Source organism: Parambassis ranga, chromosome 19 (genome assembly GCF_900634625.1).
Source record: "Parambassis ranga chromosome 19, fParRan2.1, whole genome shotgun sequence".
In the NCBI taxonomy this organism is placed as follows: Eukaryota; Metazoa; Chordata; class Actinopteri; family Ambassidae; genus Parambassis; species Parambassis ranga.
In genome coordinates this window covers 11818516-11837675 of record NC_041039.1, presented here as the reverse complement: position 1 = coordinate 11837675, position 19160 = coordinate 11818516, and the positions used below count along the sequence as shown (strand labels likewise).

The 19160-nt window shown below is 42.5% G+C and overlaps 1 protein-coding gene across 2 annotated transcripts; it reads right to left on the bottom strand.

The window, feature by feature from the left end:
• Positions 1-1444: 1444 nt before the first annotated feature.
• Positions 1445-18542, bottom strand: taok2b (TAO kinase 2b). Of its 2 annotated transcripts, XM_028430540.1 has the most exons (20): positions 18006-18542; positions 15985-16125; positions 15088-15159; positions 14898-14999; positions 14393-14438; positions 14214-14310; positions 13813-13926; positions 13183-13274; positions 12961-13054; positions 12654-12735; positions 12397-12564; positions 11711-11917; positions 11231-11433; positions 10957-11134; positions 10657-10785; positions 10315-10518; positions 9952-10191; positions 5728-5940; positions 4625-4807; positions 1445-4257 (listed from the first exon to the last, which is right to left on the bottom strand). In XM_028430540.1, exons 2-20 carry the CDS (start codon positions 16114-16116, stop codon positions 3322-3324), a joined length of 3492 nt encoding a protein of 1163 aa, XP_028286341.1. In that variant the 5' UTR covers positions 16117-16125; positions 18006-18542; the 3' UTR covers positions 1445-3321. The 2 variants fall into 2 exon arrangements, with proteins under 2 accessions (XP_028286341.1, XP_028286340.1); XM_028430539.1 differs by lacking the exons at positions 1445-4257; positions 4625-4807; positions 5728-5940 and having other exon boundaries at positions 6418-10191.
• Between the last annotated feature and the right edge of the window lie 618 nt (positions 18543-19160).

The following is a 19160-nucleotide window of genomic DNA, read 5'->3' as shown; positions in this document are numbered from 1 at the left end:
CTCCTTTTATTTTTTTTCCCTTCCTTAGTCGGGTCGCGCTGCACAGATCTGCGCCGCAGAAAAACAGCCAGAATGACTTTCCATTAACGGAGAGATGACAGACGCATCTTAAAGGGCAGTGCGCACAGATCCTCCCAGTCAGCCTATAATAATGATGATGTCAGAGTCAGATACAGTACAGGACGAATAGCAGCTCAGGATACTCACACAATGGATGACAATAATAACCAGCAACGCATATAAATAGTCTATAAATAGTCAAAGCATATCATATCCAAGTAGTCTCACAGCAAAACTGTATATTTATTTTTAATTCCAGCTTTTTAAAGTTGAATATTTTTGTGTTGTGTTGTTTTCTAAGGATTTACTGTTAATTTGACAAATAAAGACAAATTGATAACCTGTACATTGTCATGGGAATTTTTTACATATTTTTCAACCTAGCAAACATGTGAGTATTTTCTATTTTCAAATATAAGTACTTATTTTCATTTCATCAAGCCATGTTTATGTAGTTTTTGAATGTGAATTAGAGAAGAAAAGGTAATAATATTAAGCTAATTAACCTAGAAAAAGAATATGCACATCACAACATTTGAGTTAATTTGTATAAAGATTCTCAAATATTTTCTGATTTCAGCTTCACTAATGTAAATACCTAAGTGTTTTCTGTATAAAAATTAAAAATATTTTAAGGCAAGTAGGCATTAAGATAGATAAAAACTTAAAAGGTCATTTAAACAATGAGCTCAATGATACTAATAAAGACCCAATATAATACTCCAAATGTTCACATTGTAAAGTTAGTACTGAAAGCTGTAAAAAACAGACCTAAATAATTAATAATAATCAGAGTAAATCACATCAAATCAAGATAATTTAATGTGTTAATATCAATTTATTATCTTTTTTTTGTTTAAATTACTTTTTTAAAACACCCCATTCTCTTCCAATACATGTCTTACTTCCCCTCCTCAAGCTTTGAATTGCTTGATTTGAATATGTAGGATAAGTATTTCAACACCCCCCCAACAAAAAAAGATAAAAGAAGTCTAGGCAAAACACAGAGGAGCCTGTGCTGCTGCGTCCTTCATCCTTCATCATCCAGACGTGACGCAGGATTCCCTGTCCTCGCCAAACCACTTCAGACACCGACAACAACACAACCACACCGATTCCCCACACACAAGGGCCATCCCGAACCCACCAGTCTTAGTTTATATAAGGAGTTTATGCATGCACTGAGATTCCAACCAAGCATAAAGTAGTAGGTTATACAGGGAATTGTCTTGAGCTGGTGTTTCTGAGTCATACAAACAGCAGGATGATTATCTTTTGTCTTTTTTTCTCCTAAATTAAAATATTAATAATAATAATAATAATACAAAAACAGCAACAAAAAAAGTCCAGTTGTTTGTGATATCCTTCAAGTAAGAAGCATCATGCTCATGAACACTGATTGGTGTCTTTCGTGTGTTTGGACGGGCTGCTGCTGTCACTGCTGCTGTGTCGGCACAAGAGGGTGCATGATCACAGCAGCTCAATCAATGCCCGTCCTTTCACTCCTTCTTCTTCTTCTTCTCCAACATTTGATTGCACCTGGAGCAGTCAGATTATCAGCTTAATCCTCAATTTAAAACAAAAGAAAACCCGCCTTTACATTCCAGTGGCCAATTGTTGAATCCTTTTTACAGAGTCCATAGGAGGAGGTCAGAGTTCACGTAGATGGTTGGGGGTGTTTCTGTACTGTAGAAGTGTCTTTTTTTTTTTTTTAATCGTTTTGCTGTCTAAAAAAGTGGCAATATAACTAGACTTTACCGCTCGACACACATACATTAATCATTAACAATGATTAATAAGAATTATTAATCATCGTTAAGACCTTGAACACACACCACACCTGACAATGCAACAGTTTTTATCAGCTAGTTTTTTTTTGTTTACAGTCAAAAGTGGGCCCTTTTGCTTTTCGCAAGAAAAACGTGAACATGATTACAACAACAATTACATCAGGATTAGTTATGGTAATATTGACACCTATAGAAAATGCAGTTGGAGTTGTCGCTCTAAATCTTGAAGTCAATACTCATTTGAATATATCAAAATTACTATCAGTATCTTTGTTACTCTATAAAACCAAATGATTTGTTTTTGTTTGTTTTGGTTTTTTTTGTATATTCCCATAAATATGTACAGTAAAGATCAGAAAATGTGGGACGAGTGATCTTAAATGCCAGTGAAACTTGGACAGATACGGTACATCTCAAATGTGTTTGGTCATGTTTACAAATGTTTTTTTGTTGTTTTTTTTTCCTTGTACATCTATCTCATGCATTAGAGTGACTCCTGTAGACACCTATGTTGTTTAGATACTCAATATGTCATGGAAAGCTTTTTTTTTCTTCCTATTTGTACATGTCCACACAAAACACAGTATGTCTCCTCATCCCAGCTGCATTTTTAGAAGAGAGTCTCTTTGACTTTACAAACATTCTGTGTATTTGTATTCAGTTTTAAATCCTCTTGCAGTCATCAAATAAAAACTTTGATGGCACGGCATCCCTTTAAGAACCCCTTAAAGGCATTGGTGACGTTCCAAGCCACTTGTTTTTGTGTTTTTTTTTATACACTTAATACAAAAAAGTCAACAAAAACATCAAATAAAAAGTGTTCTTCAAACTCCAGCAGGAGTTTTTTTTCTCCCCCTCCACCTCTTTTACAGAGTCCAATTTACGAGTGCTTGCTAGATAATATCTGGACACTACAGACTACATACACGTACGTACACTATGCAACAAATCAGCATCTTCCCTTTTTTTCCCTCCCTCATCCTCTCTCTTTCTCCATTCCAGCATAGAACATCATAGAAGAAGACATGGCTGCCGTCCCCTCTCTCTGCAGCTCTAGGAGGAAAAACAAGGCGTCCTTCTTTAACACATTCTCACTTTTATACAGGTGGTAACAAAGATAAAAACAGAAACCTCTTTTTCTTAATCTAACTTAATCCAGTGGTGTTACAGGTGGTTACATTCCTCCGTCCCTTTTTTCTACCTGTGACAATGGGAGAATTTTTTTTTTACCCACCCTGAGTCTGAAGAGGCAGGATGCAGCTCAATAGTGTCAGCTTGTCCTCTTTTTGCTTTTGATGTCAGCCGATCTCTTTCTGTGCAAAGTGCAGTGCAAGTGTAAATCCTCACCTATTCACAGAGTCCAGGAAAGAAAGAAAGAAAAAAGGTGGCAAGCTGAGAGTATTGAGATGCAGTCTGTGACAGCTACCTTCCCAAATCACTACCACCCTGTCTGCCCTCTCCATCCTGCTGCCTAAGAATAGGAGAGGTGAGAGCCATTGGAGATGTGCGAAGTGACTGAGGTGCTTCGGCTCAGGACACCGTCGCTGCCCCCGGCACCTCCAGGCCCGCCACCGGACGCCGTCCTCCTCAGAGGCTGGGGGCTGTTCCTCAGGGCCATCAGGTTAGGGGCCCCACGCACGCCCAGCCCGCTACCTCCATATATCCCCCCCTGAGAGGAGGAGGAGGAAGAGGAGGAGGATGACGGGCCTGAGATGGAGGGAGGAGCAGGTGGTGGGGGAGGTAACATGGCCAGGGACTGAGAGGAGGAGCGCGAGGGCAGGTGATGGGAGAAGGGCAGGGGGTGTGGGTGGGCCAGGTCACCGCCGGAGCCTCGCACTCCAGCCCACTCCCGCTCCCTCTCCTTCTCCCGCTCCCTATCTCGATCCCTCTCCCGCTCGCGGTAGAGCTGTGGTGTGCTCTGGTGGTGGTAGTGCTGGGGCAGGTGGTGGCGCTGGTGGTGGGAGGAAGATGAAGAAGAGGAGGAAGAGGAGGAAGCGGAAGAGCGTGATGAATGGTGCACTTCCCTCCCGTCCCGCCCCAGTCCCAGGGCCATACCCAAGGCGTGTGAGGAAGAGGAGGAGGACTCACTCCTGCGGTCCCCGGCCACACTACCAATGCCACTGCTGCTGCTGCTGTTGTGGCTGCGGCGGGAGAGCTGCTGCGAGGGGACGTTCTGTGGGTGGAGGCCGTGGCTCCAGTGGCCGGCAGAGCGGGAGCTAGGGGGTGGAGCATTGGGGTAGCCCTGCTTCGGGTAGGCTTCACCAGGGATGCCTGCCAGTGCCATGTTGCTGAATCCCAAACGCATGCTCTCTGAATCAAAGGCCTCAATCTCGCTGGCCTGTCGCTCGAGGAGGGTGCGAATGCGTTCTGAGCGCTCATTCTGCAGCGACAACATCTCCTCTTCAATCTATGAAAAAACAGCATAAAACACATATAAGTTTGATTATTAAACACAAATCATTATTGTGAAGTTTACAAAAGTTTCAGTGGATGGAAAAATCATTCTTTTCCTTTGAAACAGTAGCAGAACAATGACTGTGTCATGGGAACTCAGGAAAGTTCCAGAACAGCTTGTAAGTGGACTTTGCAGTGTACTTTGCAATGTTGCTATAAGACACCACGTAAAGCGCTGCAAGTATAAAGTACCCAACATCCAGTGGAAGCATGTTTGTTATCTTCTCTATTATCTTAAATGAATTGCTAAAACTAACTAAAGTGGTTGCACTACATTTTAAGAAGCTTTGTGTTCATAGAAGTGCCAAATTGACTCTAACCCTCTGCTCCAGCAGGGCCCGGCGGATGGACACCCTCTGTTCCAGGTCCTTGACCTCTCTCTCGTGCTGCGAGTCGGTGTGGATCTTGATCTTGCTCTGGTAGGCGTTCAGCAGCTCCAGCTCCTGCTGCAGCTGCATCCGCAACACCTTGTACTCAGCTTCCTGGGTCTCATCCAATCGCAGCTGAGAGGCAGAAAAAAGGAAAAGGGCATGTGATGAATTTGAATGGGGCATGATATGTATCAATTATTTCTGCTGTTAGTGTTGAGAGGGTCAGAAGAGGACAGGTTTAGAAAGGCAGACAAAAAAAAGAGAGGGAGATGCAGGAGAGAGCAGAGAGGAGTCAGGTGTATGAGCAGTTGAAATCAGTGTTATATGTGAGTGTGGTCGGTTTATGCTGACATATATGTTGTATTTTGAGTATTATATTTGTTTCAAATGTGACCTTAGATTTTCATGACCTGAAGAGTTTATTTTGTGTGTGGGAAACCTTTAAGCACAGCAGTAGTAGATGTGTGCACAAACAAGGGCAGCAGGGATTTGGCTTACTGGGCTTACGTGGCATGCTGCCATGTGAGGTAATTAAAGCAGCACAGGGGGTTATGTCATTGAAGAGAATGGGACATTTTGTTACATCTAGTCCTCTCATCCAACTATGATTTGTTCATTTAAAATCCTGGGATTTGGATGTGAATCAGTCAGGGAATCGTTTAATGAAGGACACTGTAGGGCACAGATGGGCCTTTACCTTATATTCTTTTTTCGAGTATATATAAATGTTCTGATAACAAGTTGGAGTGGTACCCTTACTTGGTCAGCCTAACATGCAGGGAGCATGTTCAGGGTAAAAGGATGGTTTAAAGGAAAAAGCTGGTACTAAACTAAAGGGTGAAACAGGATTGGATATACTGCTGGGAAATGTGAGTTTAGGTGTGGATTAACACTGAGGGGTCTAGAGGAAGATGCCGGTTGGCAGGTGGGCAGGAAAGGCAGGCAGGCAGACAGGTGAGCGGGCAGGATGGCCCCCCCAGAGCCAGGCACGGGCACGGCAGTGGTGGTGTGGTGCGAGTGTGAAGTGAAAGACGTCTCCTTGCCTTACTCACAGCCTGTGTGGACAGCATATCATTGATGGAGTGGTCATACTGCTCGGCCAGGATGGCCAGCTTACGGGTCTGCTCATCCTTCAGCCGCTTCAGCACAGCCTTGTGGTCGGACTTAGGAGTGTTCTCTAGCAGGTGGTTGCGGAGGGCCTTGTACTGACGGGTTTGGATCTTGCAGGTGTCCTGGAACTGACGCTTTATCTGAAGCTCTTTTGACTGGAGGGGAGAGAAGAGAGATGGAAGCAGCTGGGCTAAAGTGCTCCTGTGGTTTCGTAAAAAGACAGTGATGATGATTTCAACACAGAAATATAAGGAATATATAAAATTAAAACCTGTTTCACAGTGAGTACACTGGCCTATACAGGTCAGGATGTATTTTTTGGAATAACCAATAAGGCCAAAGGTCTAACTAAATGCCACACTAAATGACAGGTACATGTGACAATACAGGAGGAACACAATGACAAAAGGAACTGTTCTATATAAATAAGATTTGTTGACAAATAAGGGAAGATAATAATAAATGAGGACATGGTAAAAAAATGGAAACAACAAAATCATAAAAACAAACAGGACAATGATTCAACACAAAAGAATTTATTTTTGTGTAAAGAAAATGTTTAAGTATGACAAAATGTTTCTCTATGCTTGTGAGCAAACAGCCATACAGTATGCCAACAATCATGCAGCAAAAATGGAAATAAAAATGGCGACAAAATGTCCGCCTAACAAAAATGCAGTACTAGACTTATAAATACTGCATCAATTAAATATATATATATAAAAACTCAAAGTGATATAACTCTGCGGAAAACACTCAAGACACCGTCACAACAAAACAGAACATGTAAACATACACAGAGGAACAGGAGATAACACAAAAACGTAAATAGATGGCAAATAAGTTACATTCAATTAACACAACTTCTCTTTAAAAGCTAGACTTCCCAACTGCTAGGTATAAAACAAGGCTCTACTATTTTTGTTTCCCTTGGGTCATAGATTACAGCTAAGCCTGAGTTCTTTTACCCAGTAACATTCCTCCATATCCCCAGCTCTAAGGCTCTTTGCATTGAATTAATTTTACGTCTCATCTTCACAACTGCAACTGATATTTGGCTCATTTTACTCAAATTAAATACACATTGGTGTTCAGGAAAGACAACTGTGAGGTTTCTCTTTGACTGACTGAAGAAATTTGGACGATTCTTTGGCTTATGTTGAAGGCATCAATCAGTCACAAATATTTTACGTTTCATTTGCTAAGTCTTAATAAAAAAAAAAAAGCCTTTGTGACAGTGCAAAAAATATTGGAGTGTCTGTCTCCTTTTCATTTGATAGTGAGCTCCACAGTCTTTCAGTAGTTTTTTTTTATGATTTTGTGTCTTAAAAGATTGTCTATATGGCTTCATATAAATTAGATTAAAATATTAAATAGTTTTCTATTATAATATAAGTTTCCTACTCCAAACAAGGCACTTTCCTGTTCTCTGTGCTAATGACTCTTCTATAACTTGTGGATATGCCACTTCAAGAGATTTTAAACATTTGTGCAAACAGTTCAAACTAAGGCACTATTCTCATTGTATCATTAGGGGAAATGTTTACATGGTAAATGATAACAAGATTATTGCATTAGGTGCAATAAAAAACACATTTAACAAGAACAAAAAAAAACTGGAAGTCCCAGAAAGGTCACAGAATGAAAATCTTATGGAAAGGTAATGTAAGTGTTGTTGTGACCGTCTATTTCCAGCAGGAATATGGTTCCTCCAGCTGTATGTTTAAACTATATCCAATCGTATCTTAACACTAAGTGTTGATCCCAACTACAGCAGGAACACTTACTGTAGTTAGTGAATGTTTTAAGCTCCAGCTCAATGGCCCCTTACTCTTTCATTTTAAGACCTTTTACTAACCACTTTGCTTAAAAGTCTCACAGTGGTCCAAGATATTACATATATCTTATGTTTATTGCACTTTTACAATAACTACAGGCTAGTGTTCAGGGTGATGTTAAGTGAAATTATGGAACATCTGTTTTCTTTTTCACAGTATTTAGTTTTTGGGGGTGAAATCGAGCTATGTAACACTGTAATATTTGTTCTAAGCACTGACAAAACAGTGCACCCTGTGAAATAAGACCACTATAAAGAAAAACAAATGATTGCACAAAAATGGTCTCAAAAATAACCATAAAAAAATAATTGTCTTACAAATTAAGAGCAACATAATAAAATTAAAGAAACTTTAAGGAACTTTTACAAAAAGCACAATAATGAAATGTTTAAACTTCACTGGGTTTGGTACAGCTGTGGTTTCAGCTGCTTTGATTTGAATCTGCAGACCCCACTGATTCACTGGTATGGCTTGTGTGCATACATGTACACAGCTTCTTGAGCCAAAATCACTTTCAGGCAGTGCACACACATTGTGCAGATTTTATGTGTGTGCAGGGTAAAATATGGCTCATCTTGCTAAAATGTGACCAAAACCCAGTTCAGGAATTAATCAAACAAGAGACATGTGGGCCCAAACCAAAGAGACACACAAACACTGTGAACAATGGAACACAGAGCATGATTAACACCACGCTCACACACATATCACCAGCACACATTGTCCTTGGTTTGTCTCTTGCTATCTCCATGGACGAATTTTCCCCCTGACAAACCTTCCTGATGAAGTTCGTCTCAGCCCACACTCCCACCTCCCTTCCTCACGAAAGGTCCTCTCCCTCTCTACCCTCCTCTGCCTCTCCCGCTCTCTCCTCCTTCTCTCCCTCTGTCTCCTTTCTCTGACCTCCAAAGGCAGCAGTTGGGGCAACCTGCTTGGGATCTCCCTTTTTAAGAGGCCCAGAACTTGGAGTTTGACCCGAACATTAGGTGGCAGCTTTTTAAGGACCTGCCTGGCTAGCTTCAGCATAATGGAGTTAGTAAGGTCAGCCAGAACCCCAAGGGGGCGTCTACTGAAACGCTTCACCCAGAGCAGGCCCTTGGCCATGGGGGAGGTGTTTCTGCAGCGAGCCTGATGCTCTAATGGCAGGCTCCTCAGGGGAACAGGAATTTTTGACTGGCGCACACCCCAGTTGCGCCCAGCCTTCGGAAACATCTCATACAGGCTACGCTCAGCCATACCGCCCAGAAGTGACTGGCACATGGCAAACAGGGGTCGAGGCAGCCGGAAAAGGATTCTCATGCAAAGGCGGTTGACTTTGCGAGGTGCATGCTGGAGGAAGTCACGGGCTGGCCTAACAATCAGCACCACAACCAAGTAGAGAGAAAGGAAGAGGGAGGGAGAACTGAGGAAAGATGCTGAGATTAAAATCATGGGGATATAGTAAATCCCTAAACTGAGTGAGAGTCCTAAACTGAAGAGGCCGCTGGCCCACAGAGTGAGTGACAGGTAGGTGGAAAAAGACAGAGAGCAGCAGGACCGAAGGAAGAGGTACGAGAAGAAGAGTGCCAAAAAGGCAAGCTCAGCAGAGAGGAGAACTGACGATACAGAGGGCAGCGGAGGTGAGCGACGCAGGGAAAGGAGGAAGATGGAGAGCAGCAGCAACGTGAGAATGGAGGGTTGGGCAGCAACAGAGAGGGAGAGGAGGAGGCAGATGGCGTGAGAGAAAAGTGAAGGAAAAGAAGTCGGTTTGGGGGGAGGGACAGGAGGGGGTGAGGCAGGTATGGCCTCTAGCTCTTCAGAGGCATCAGGAAAGTAAAACTCTGATAGCTCATCAATGTCTCGTTCACGTAGACGCCTCTTTTCTGGGGAGAGGGATGACATGAGCTCTGATGGACAACCATCAGCCACACCCCTACCCTCTTCTTCCTCTTCATCAGTTTCTACATTTGCAGCTCTACTGTGATCCTCCTCGTACTCCCACTGCACTCCTTCTACTTCCCTCACCTCTGTCTGCTCCTCATCAATTTTCCACTCATCTTCTCTGTCTTCTTTGTCCTGTCTTTCAACCACAGACACTCCTTCAATCTCTTCAGGTTCTCCTCTAAATTCTTCATCTTCATCTCTGAATTTCACAATAGCTCCATCAAGCTCATCCTCAACATCATACACCTCCTTTCCCACCACACTGTTCTCCTTTTCTAACTCGCCATCACCCTCATCCTCCACCTCTACCTGCCCTGCCTCACTGTCCCAGCTGCCTCTTGGCCCCTCTGTCGACTGGTTTGTTCCCTTCTCAGGAGACCCCTGGCTTTGGGTGCTCTCACTCACTTTGAGGCTCTTGGGCTGTTGGCGGACCTCCATGGCATGTTTCTGACGCAGCTCTTGCTCACGCCTCTTGTTGTACTCCATCTGGTTTGTAAGCTCTGTCTGGTGCTGCGTGCGGATCAGTTCGGCCCGTGTTCGTTGCACCAAACCTAGCTGGCGGAACTCTAGCTCCTGGGTGGACTCGTGGTGACGCAGCAGCATGGCACACTCCAGGTCCTTCAGAGTCTGCTTTTTGTTCAGGTCCTTGAGAGCAGGAAGGATGTTGTTACATTGTGAAGACAAGAGATATGCTGCAGCAAACTTGCGTTGAAGTCTATGACCTGAATTTAAGACTTCTTTTTATCAAATTAAGTGACAAAACAGTACCTCTCTGAGCAGATCCTGTTCCAGGTTATGGCGTGCCAGCAGCATCTTCCTCTTGTACTGGCGGGACTGTAGCTCATAATACTGCCTCTGCCTTCGCAGCAGGCCTGCCTCCTCCTCTGCCTGCAGCTGCTGTAGACACTCCTTCTGGTGCACCAACCACTCCTGTTTCTCCCGCTTTGGTGTCGACTGGTTCTCATTTAGCTCCTTCAGAGGGTAAGACAATAGTTAAAACATTAAATCAAGACTTTTGTAGTGTTATTGAGATGTATCTCATTGTTAGTTTCAGAATAATGCTAAATAAATCGACAGTTGTGTGAAATTTGGGATAAAACTTTGAAGCACCTCTTTCAGCTGCTCTTTGCGTTGACGATACTGACGCTTCTGGGATTCCAGCAAACTGGTCAGCTCCTTCTTTTGCTGAGCGAGTATGTGCTGTTGAAACTTCTTCTCCTCAGCTAGAACTCCCTTTGTCTGTAAAAAATGTAATTTCTTTAACATCAGGTAATTAGGTATGGCAAATAAAAATAAGTAAATAAAATAACATGGAACCTTCAGGTGAGTCTTAAACGGTAAATACACTGGGGGTTTTAACCCTTCATCATTCTTCTGTTACCCCATATGCTTTAGGACTCTAGGTCTCACCTCTTTTTCCAGGATAGCCTGATGCTTCTTAGTCAGTTTCTCTCCTTCCATTGAGAAGTTGTTCCTCTGATTCTCCAGCTCTTTATCCAACCTCAGCTGATGCTCATCCATCTCTGCCTTTAGCTTATTCTCCAGGCCCATGAGCTGCTTCTGGTGCTGTCGCCGCATTCGCTTGTACCTGTGAAGACACACACAAGGAAATAACTTAGTCACAGTAAAGGGGGTAATCTGTGACTATAACTTTTCTTTGCACTCCTTTATGTTATAACCTTACCCAGACATTTGCTCTCTAAGGGCTGAGCCCTGCTCATGTTCCTGGATCTGACGGGTGACCAGTGAAGCAGTCCTGATGGTTGCAAAATGGTCTCGACCGCGTCGACGTCTACCCCCTCCTCCTCCACCACCGCCAGCAGATGTAGATTCTCGTTGTGAGTCGACCTCTGGCTGATATGGATCATCATAGATATTGTCATGGCTCTAGAAGAGGAAAAAGAAAAACACATTGTGGGTTACAAAAAGGGATTTTTAACTGATCTGGTCTACAACCAGAAAGTATAACTATTTTCTGTTTTAAACTAACGTTCATCTGCAGATTCAAATTAGTGCTGCTGCTTTTACTTTCCTTTTCCTGTAGGTGGTGCAAGTGCTCATGGGTAAACCCAGTTTAACAAGGACACATTTTCACAATGGACTTTGGGAGAACAGCACCTAACATATCCACCCACAGACTAATGTTTGACTGATTTGGACTAACCAGTGGCTTGTGCAGGACAGAGCTGTTGGAGGTGACGGTGTGCTCTCCTTCCTGCATCATGGCCATCTCCCCACTGTCGTCGGAGCCGTCTGCCAGACTGTTGACTGAGCTACTCTGGGAGCTGGCACTGATTGACATTGATGGTAGAGAGTGGGAGCTCTCCATGCTGTTGACTGTGCCGGTGCGCAGCATATACTGCTCCACATCCTGTGGAATGAGCAAAAGAAAGGGTTGCTTCACTGGCTACAGTAAATGACAGAAGATTAATATTTTCTTTGATTCATATTGCATTGATCGGTGCATAGCACACATGAACACATTCACTGTATTAAAAAAACTTCTAAGCAGACACACAAAACAACGTGTAGCATAATAAGTCTGACAATGTGCAGCCCTGCATTCTCTGGATTTCCTTTTAGGGAAACGCCAACAAGTTTTAAATAGAAACAAAAGCCTGTGTATAGAAACAAAGCGCAACCACAATACACAACAAGTACAATACAGAAACAGGATGGATGCAAAAACCCAGCTGTAAGTTCTAGATTAGCAGCGCCTTTCTTTGAAGCAGCTAGCAACTCTATTCACTCAATATGAATTCAGTGCTAATGGTTGGCATTTATTCCATCAGTTCATGCGTCCTATCACGCCCCCCTGCCCTTTTTCAGCTCCTTCTGCCTCATTTTTACCTCTTCCTCATCGCCTCCCTCTGGCGCAGGACCATTGTGTGCCTCATGAAAAAGGATTTTCTTCATCTTCCGGTACTGAAGGTTGTCTAGCTCACGGACAGCATCCTTGGTGCGTGCAATCAGGTCCATCACAACTGTCATGGGACGCTCTCTGCATAGGAATTGGTGCTGTGGTATGGATGGAACATGAGAACGAGAGATATAGACAAGAACTAGTTGCACATTGATAATATTAACAGCTACAACCCTGCTTGTACCTTGAGCAGCACATCAGAGGTAGGTCTGTCCTGGGCGATCTTCTGCAAACTGGAGTCCACAAAGTTGCGGAAATAATCCGACCTGAAAAATGAATTAAAAGGCACCTTTTTTTCACGTTCATACATAATCATGAATGAAAGACAGGTTGTTCAGCTGAAACATCAAAAGAACAAACTTCAAACCCCTTAAGAATATTCAAAATCCCTGCATGTCCAGCCTTAATAACATAGAAGCTATTTTTACAGCTATTAACACTTATAACATCATCCACTGTAACAAAAGAAAAGACGTTTCATCATTTCTCACCAGTGATTAGACTGCAAAACAGGGCTCTCGTTCTGGGCGATGTGGTATAAGGCACTCATAGCATTCATGTTGAACAGAGGAGGCTTCCTTTCCGCTAGAGAGTGACAAAGCAGGACAGAGCATGCCAGAGAGGCAGATGAAAAAAAAAGACACATGAGAAAGCAAAAGACATGGTTGGATGCTTTCAGCTTTTTGAACACCATTTTAAAAGCCATCTCTTACCCAGCTCTATGCAGGTAATGCCAAGTGACCACACATCCACCTTCCCATCGTACTGACCCTCATCCATGGCTAGGATCACCTCGGGGGCCATCCTGTATAGAGGAAATGACAAGAAAAGCCAAGTTTCAGCCATTTCCAGCTTTGTGTCTTTGATCCTGGACCAACAGAGAATACCACCTCAGGGCTCAATGTTGTTTCCAACATCCGCACCACGCAAGCAGACATTATAAGGCTGCCTGCTGTACAGGAACAGTTACAAATAGCTACTGACCAGGGAATTAGAAGCCCTTGGAAGAGATTTGTGTAAGTGCTGTGTGTGTGTGTATATGTCAATAAAAATGAATGCCTTTGAATTCTACAAGTGAAGGCACAGCTAACTTGCAAACCAACATACATGCAGAGTGTGGACCAAATTTCAAAGGATGAATTTGACTGTGACTTCCAGGTGGCCACACCCTGATGAAGCCTTTTCACTTCTATTGTATGATGATAAATGAAGCAAAGTCAGCAGGATAGACAACAGAATAGTCAACTATATGAAGTTCACCGCATCACAAAAAACCACACAGCCTTGATCTAAACATTAATTTATTGATAAGGACGACACTGTTGTGTGTAAAAATGTTTTACCAGTAAGGTGTTCCCACGAAGGAGTTGGCTGGGGCAACTATAGAGGCAGAACCAAAGTCTCCCAGTTTGACCTGGCCTGGTTCTGTTAGCAAGATGTTTCCTGCCTTCACATCCCTAACAAAGAGTGAGAGAGAGAGACATGATTAGATAAGAGAAAATGGCAGGTCTGGAAAAATAGAAAGAAGATAAAACAAACAGAGAAAATGTATTGGTGGAAGCTGGAGAGTTGCACTTAAAATGTGTTGCTGCCACACTGTGTGGCAGCACAAACACCATTGCATAAGCTTATCTCAGGCAGCACAGTTTGTGCCTTCTCCCATGTATTTGTTTTGTCTCTTGTCAGAAGTGTGGGGGAGGAGAGCAAAATAGATCCAGATAGTGAGAAAAGAAATGAGGGTTACCTGTGAATCATGTTGTGAGAGTGAAGATACACCAATCCCTGCAATGCACCATGTATTATGGCAGCTATTTCTACTTCCTGGAGGGGTTTCTTGTGGACTGGGTGAAAAGACATCAGAAATTACTTTGCATGCAATTAACCCGTTATTGATTCACAATTACTCATTTGTTGCATATTTACCTTCTAAGAGGTCAGACGCTGAACCCAAGCAATACTCCATCACCAGCTAGAGAAGAGACAGGGGGTGTTAACCTTATTCTGAGCAGACAGTTTGTGTACCAGCAGAGACTCCAGTAGATTTTCATTAAGTTGTTGTCAAACTAAGGTGCAGCCTAGTAAAGTCCATCAAATTCCTCCAAAATGGAGGTATGAGATGTGAGCTGGAGTGCATCCCAGAGTATGCATCAGATGTGTTTTACATGTAGAGAACAGAGACTAAATGTATTTCCTAGTTCCACGTTCTGTTGGTTCATGAGGGTTCAGGGTTGACAGTGATTACTGAAACAGAGAATCTGCAACAACTTCTTTTGTGCTGCCTCACAACAAAAATAAGGAAGTGCTAGACACCACTAGTATCACTGTTAGATAATAAATATACTTTTTTTTTAGAAATATATTTTTAATGTATTTTTTGTGTGCCACATAACGTTAATATGTGCTGCACAATGCTTTTACAAAGACTCACCCATGCCGTGTGCTCTCTCAGGTAGCAGCCACGGTACTCGACAGTATTTGGGTGGCGCAGTTTCTGAAGGAACTTGACTTCCTTGATGATATCCTGCCATTTCTGACATAGGGAAAGAGCCATAGTCACTGATATGCAAACTTATAACATCTACTGCTGATCAAATGTTTGACAGTTTGACAGTTCTCACCTCATTGGACTGCTTGCCACTGTAGGACATCTTCTTGATGGCCACCACCTCATTTGTGCGGATGTCATGGGCCTAATGTAAATTACAGACATTACATTCCTTTGAAGCTGTGGAGCTTCTCCATACACAGTTAGCAAGCATCAACTGATGAGAGTTGGCTGAGACACCAATGCATAATTTTTTTCCCCCACAGAGAGCTCTTGAGAGCACTGTGAATCATCAGCCATTTTTACACTGGACACAACAAAGAAAAAACTATTACATAAAACAAGAATTTCTGCAGAGCCTCTCCTCTCCTCTCCTCTCCTCTCCTCTCCTCTCCTCTCCTCTCCTCTATGACTACAGTTTTTCACCCTTCATTAAGCAGGGGTTTTTATCCACCGCTGGCAAGTTGTTCTTGCCTGTGACTCACACCATGCTTTTACTTTTTGCTTCTCTAATGCCACCTAACATCTACCTTATATTACTATTAGTGGGAGTACCACCATTATGTGCTTGACTTTATGACAGACATCTCTTAGCAATATCACACCCCATCAATATCACCTGTCAGCTATTCTTCTGTGCTGTGCAATCACTTCAATAATAAAATACAACAAATAGGAAATTAACGTTTTGTTTTATCTGTACTAGCAGGATAGCAGAAGAAGCTTGGAAAATTAGGCATCATTCAATATCTGTTGATTTATATTAAGGTATATCACCACTGCAACAATAACCGTGTTATATTATTTCAGACTTTTCTTATACTCTGCAGGACCCCATAGTAAAGTTTCAGGCCAGTAAGACACACAAAGAAAGTTATGGGAACTAACAAGTGTGCATGCTATAGTGTAGCTACTAGCTACTAATATCTTTTTAGCATCACCGATTCTAACACCCAGAAAAGTAACTCACGAAGTAGACTGCTCCAAAGCTCCCATGGCCGATCTCCCTCAGGTCTGTGAAGAGCTTCTCAGGATCCTCCCTGCAGAACAACTCAGCCACCTCCGGGTCCTTCAGGTTCCCGGCCCGCACACTCGACGGCATGGCCAGCGCCTTGTGAGCAGGGAGGAAACACACTGGGTGAGCATCTGTTATATGGAAGCATTACCAACATTCGTGTTGCCTTTGTCACATACAGGCAACACACTTGGCTCTGTGAGAAAATCTATACTTGTCCAACCTATGCATTGTAACTACATTAGAAGGAAATACATGCACTGCACTCCAGGGTGTATCAAACAATAAGAGTGAGGACTTTATACATACATTATTAAAATGTATTTTAATATTAACAATGAACAACATCTGTAACTCCAGCCATTGACTAACACACTAGTCTGCAGTTCCATTGAGCAAGTCACTTTGGTTCAAGGATAAACACATATCCTGTACTACAACTGCAATCGATGTGTGTCCTAATACAAATAATATGTAATGTCTATTACATATAGAGTGGCTATTAGTCCAGCCTCCTTATCATTCACCCATCATCATCATCATGAGTCCCTTGACCAAACACCTTTGACCACATATTTTTTTCTAGATATCTTCAGTGCTGAACAAAGCATTGCTCTCTTACAATACTTTGGACAGGTCTTTCAGTGGTTCTTGACATGTTGGAACACTTAACAACATGTGCATTAGGCAGCCTCCGTGCATGCGCAAGAAGCCAGAGGACAAAACAGAGTGAAGTCTGAATAACCTGGGGGACTGACAGGGTTTTTCCTATTTTAGAATGGGCCTTTGGGGCTAGGACAATGCATGGCAATATGTATGAGTCTGTATACAGTAGAGACAAACAAACAGTCTGTGTTTGTTTACTTTTATATTTAACAGACAAGACTATTTCTCCTGAAGTCTGGATTATTTTTGGTCTTGCTCTGGTGCAGCAACATTTCTGAATACAAAAGATGACAAATAATTTGACAAGACAAAATTAAACTGCACAGTTAATTGCCTGCTGGTTAGAAACACTGTGACCACAAGATTTATCTGTTTTTCAACCATACTGCCACTACAGGGTTTGACTGTATCGTCAATTTGATCATTTAAATGATTAGAAGCATTTCACAATCATTATAAATGAATAATTTCCTGCACTCCACTTATACAACAGTATGCTATCCAGACGCCAACATAAAACAGCACTTTTAACAGACCACCAGTGAATGCTTGTTTGTAGCTGCAGTGCAGTAGCTTCTTTGTACACGGTTTTTCAGCTTGACAACCTGGAACATCTTAAATCAAGGGTCGTAAGGATATTTCCAGTAGGTTTATGTGGCCAACAACTTGTTTTTTTTTACTGATGGGTAACCCAGAAACCAAGCCTTTTTTTAAACATTATAAAAACAGGCAGAGTTGAAACATTTCTTTCATTTTGCTGCTGGCAAAGAGGAAACATTTGGTTCCCTTTGAAACTGAGAAGTTCTTCACATCTTGCAACAAAACCCAAACCAAGCTCTTGTATATTTTAAGAGCAGTCAACCTGCCACAAACATATGTCCTTATCCAATAACGACATTGTTCACCTAAATCTTTTGTGAATGCTCGGAAAATAATAGAAAGCAAAATACATATTGCTCTAAATGGATTAGTCAGAGAAATAATTGTTCCAGATATAGGCCTAGCATCACCACCCTGTTCAGTGTGCATCTCAGCTCAGACAGCTAGATGGGATTTGCACTTGGCTGGTCAATTAGGCTATCTTTGCTTTGCTCACCAAAGAAATTCATGCAATGTATTCAACATCAACAACTCCAGGCTGACTGGGTGTTCATGCTGCAGGCCAACAACAGCTTGCTTGTCAATGTCAACGTCTCCACGATCTGAAAATTGAGTAGCTAATGATGCTAGCTGGTCTCTCCCCTGCAACCAGAGTCAGAGATGCGCTTTCGGCTGCTTTAGCGTGTTGAATGATTTATAACACGTCTTACCGTGGCTTTTGGGATCCACTGTAGCTAGCTCTGGAGCTAGCTAACTGGCCTGGCTGGAAAATATTGGTCTCACTCCCCTTTCCTCGTCACTGATGCCTATTCAACACGAACAATCCACATTCTGTCTGTCGATGCTTTTACTTAAACCCCTCGCCATCCTGATGCTCCCAGTCAAATGGACCGCTAGCACGTCTGTGCTACTTGACATGAGTCAAGTACCAGTCTGTTAAAGTGACAGCTAGCTGACTGACGCCTGCCAGCTAACCTAGCCAGCAAGCTAGCAGCTGTCTTCCAAAGAAAATCAGAGGCTAGCTCTGGCTGCTGTTAGCAACAGTGCTAACTAAATAACGTAACGCCAGGAGCTGCCCGAGACGTTTTCAGCAGGAAACTGACTTATTAAAATCCACGGCTCCGCTTCGCTCCTCACTCTGCACTGTCATTACGTTAGTGCTGTCTGCTGATTTCATCCCCAGTTCGTGTTATCCCCATTTTGCTCGACTCTCATCCGTTTTTGTTCAGGACTTCATGATGGCGGAGCGGGGCGGGAGCCGAAAGGAAAACGGAAGTGCTCTTCTTCGACGCTTTAGAGAGAGGCACGTGAGCACGGGCACAATCCCAGGTGGCCAAAGAGGTCTTTATATTTACCATAGTGGTAAATTTAAATTTCATTTAAAGTAAAAGTAATTTTCTTTATTATACGCTATAAGCAGGCTTTGTTTTCACAAGCAGCCTTTGTTTTTTCCCCACATAAGATTACCGTAATGCCTGCAATATAGGCTAATTAAAGTTGTGCATGATGTTTTACTTGAATAAACGAATTGGACAAATAGCCTATCAATTACACACATTTAATGATTACTGCCACTGCCCAAATCGGGATCCACACAGAAGGTTCAGGCATCACCCATGTTTGAGTTGATTTATTATGCAACATTTACCAGGAAAAAAAGATATTATAGAGTAAGACTATGATGTCAGATCAACAATTTGAATTTAATGTCTAAAACTTGGTAAAGTTTAACATCTAGATGTTCTTGTGTGTGTGTGTGTGTTTTAAAACTTGAGTTTTTATGTGAGTGCATTTTGGATTTTTCCTTCTGTCAGGCTGATTTATTGGAAAATGATCCTGCACACACTCATAGACATCATTGCAAT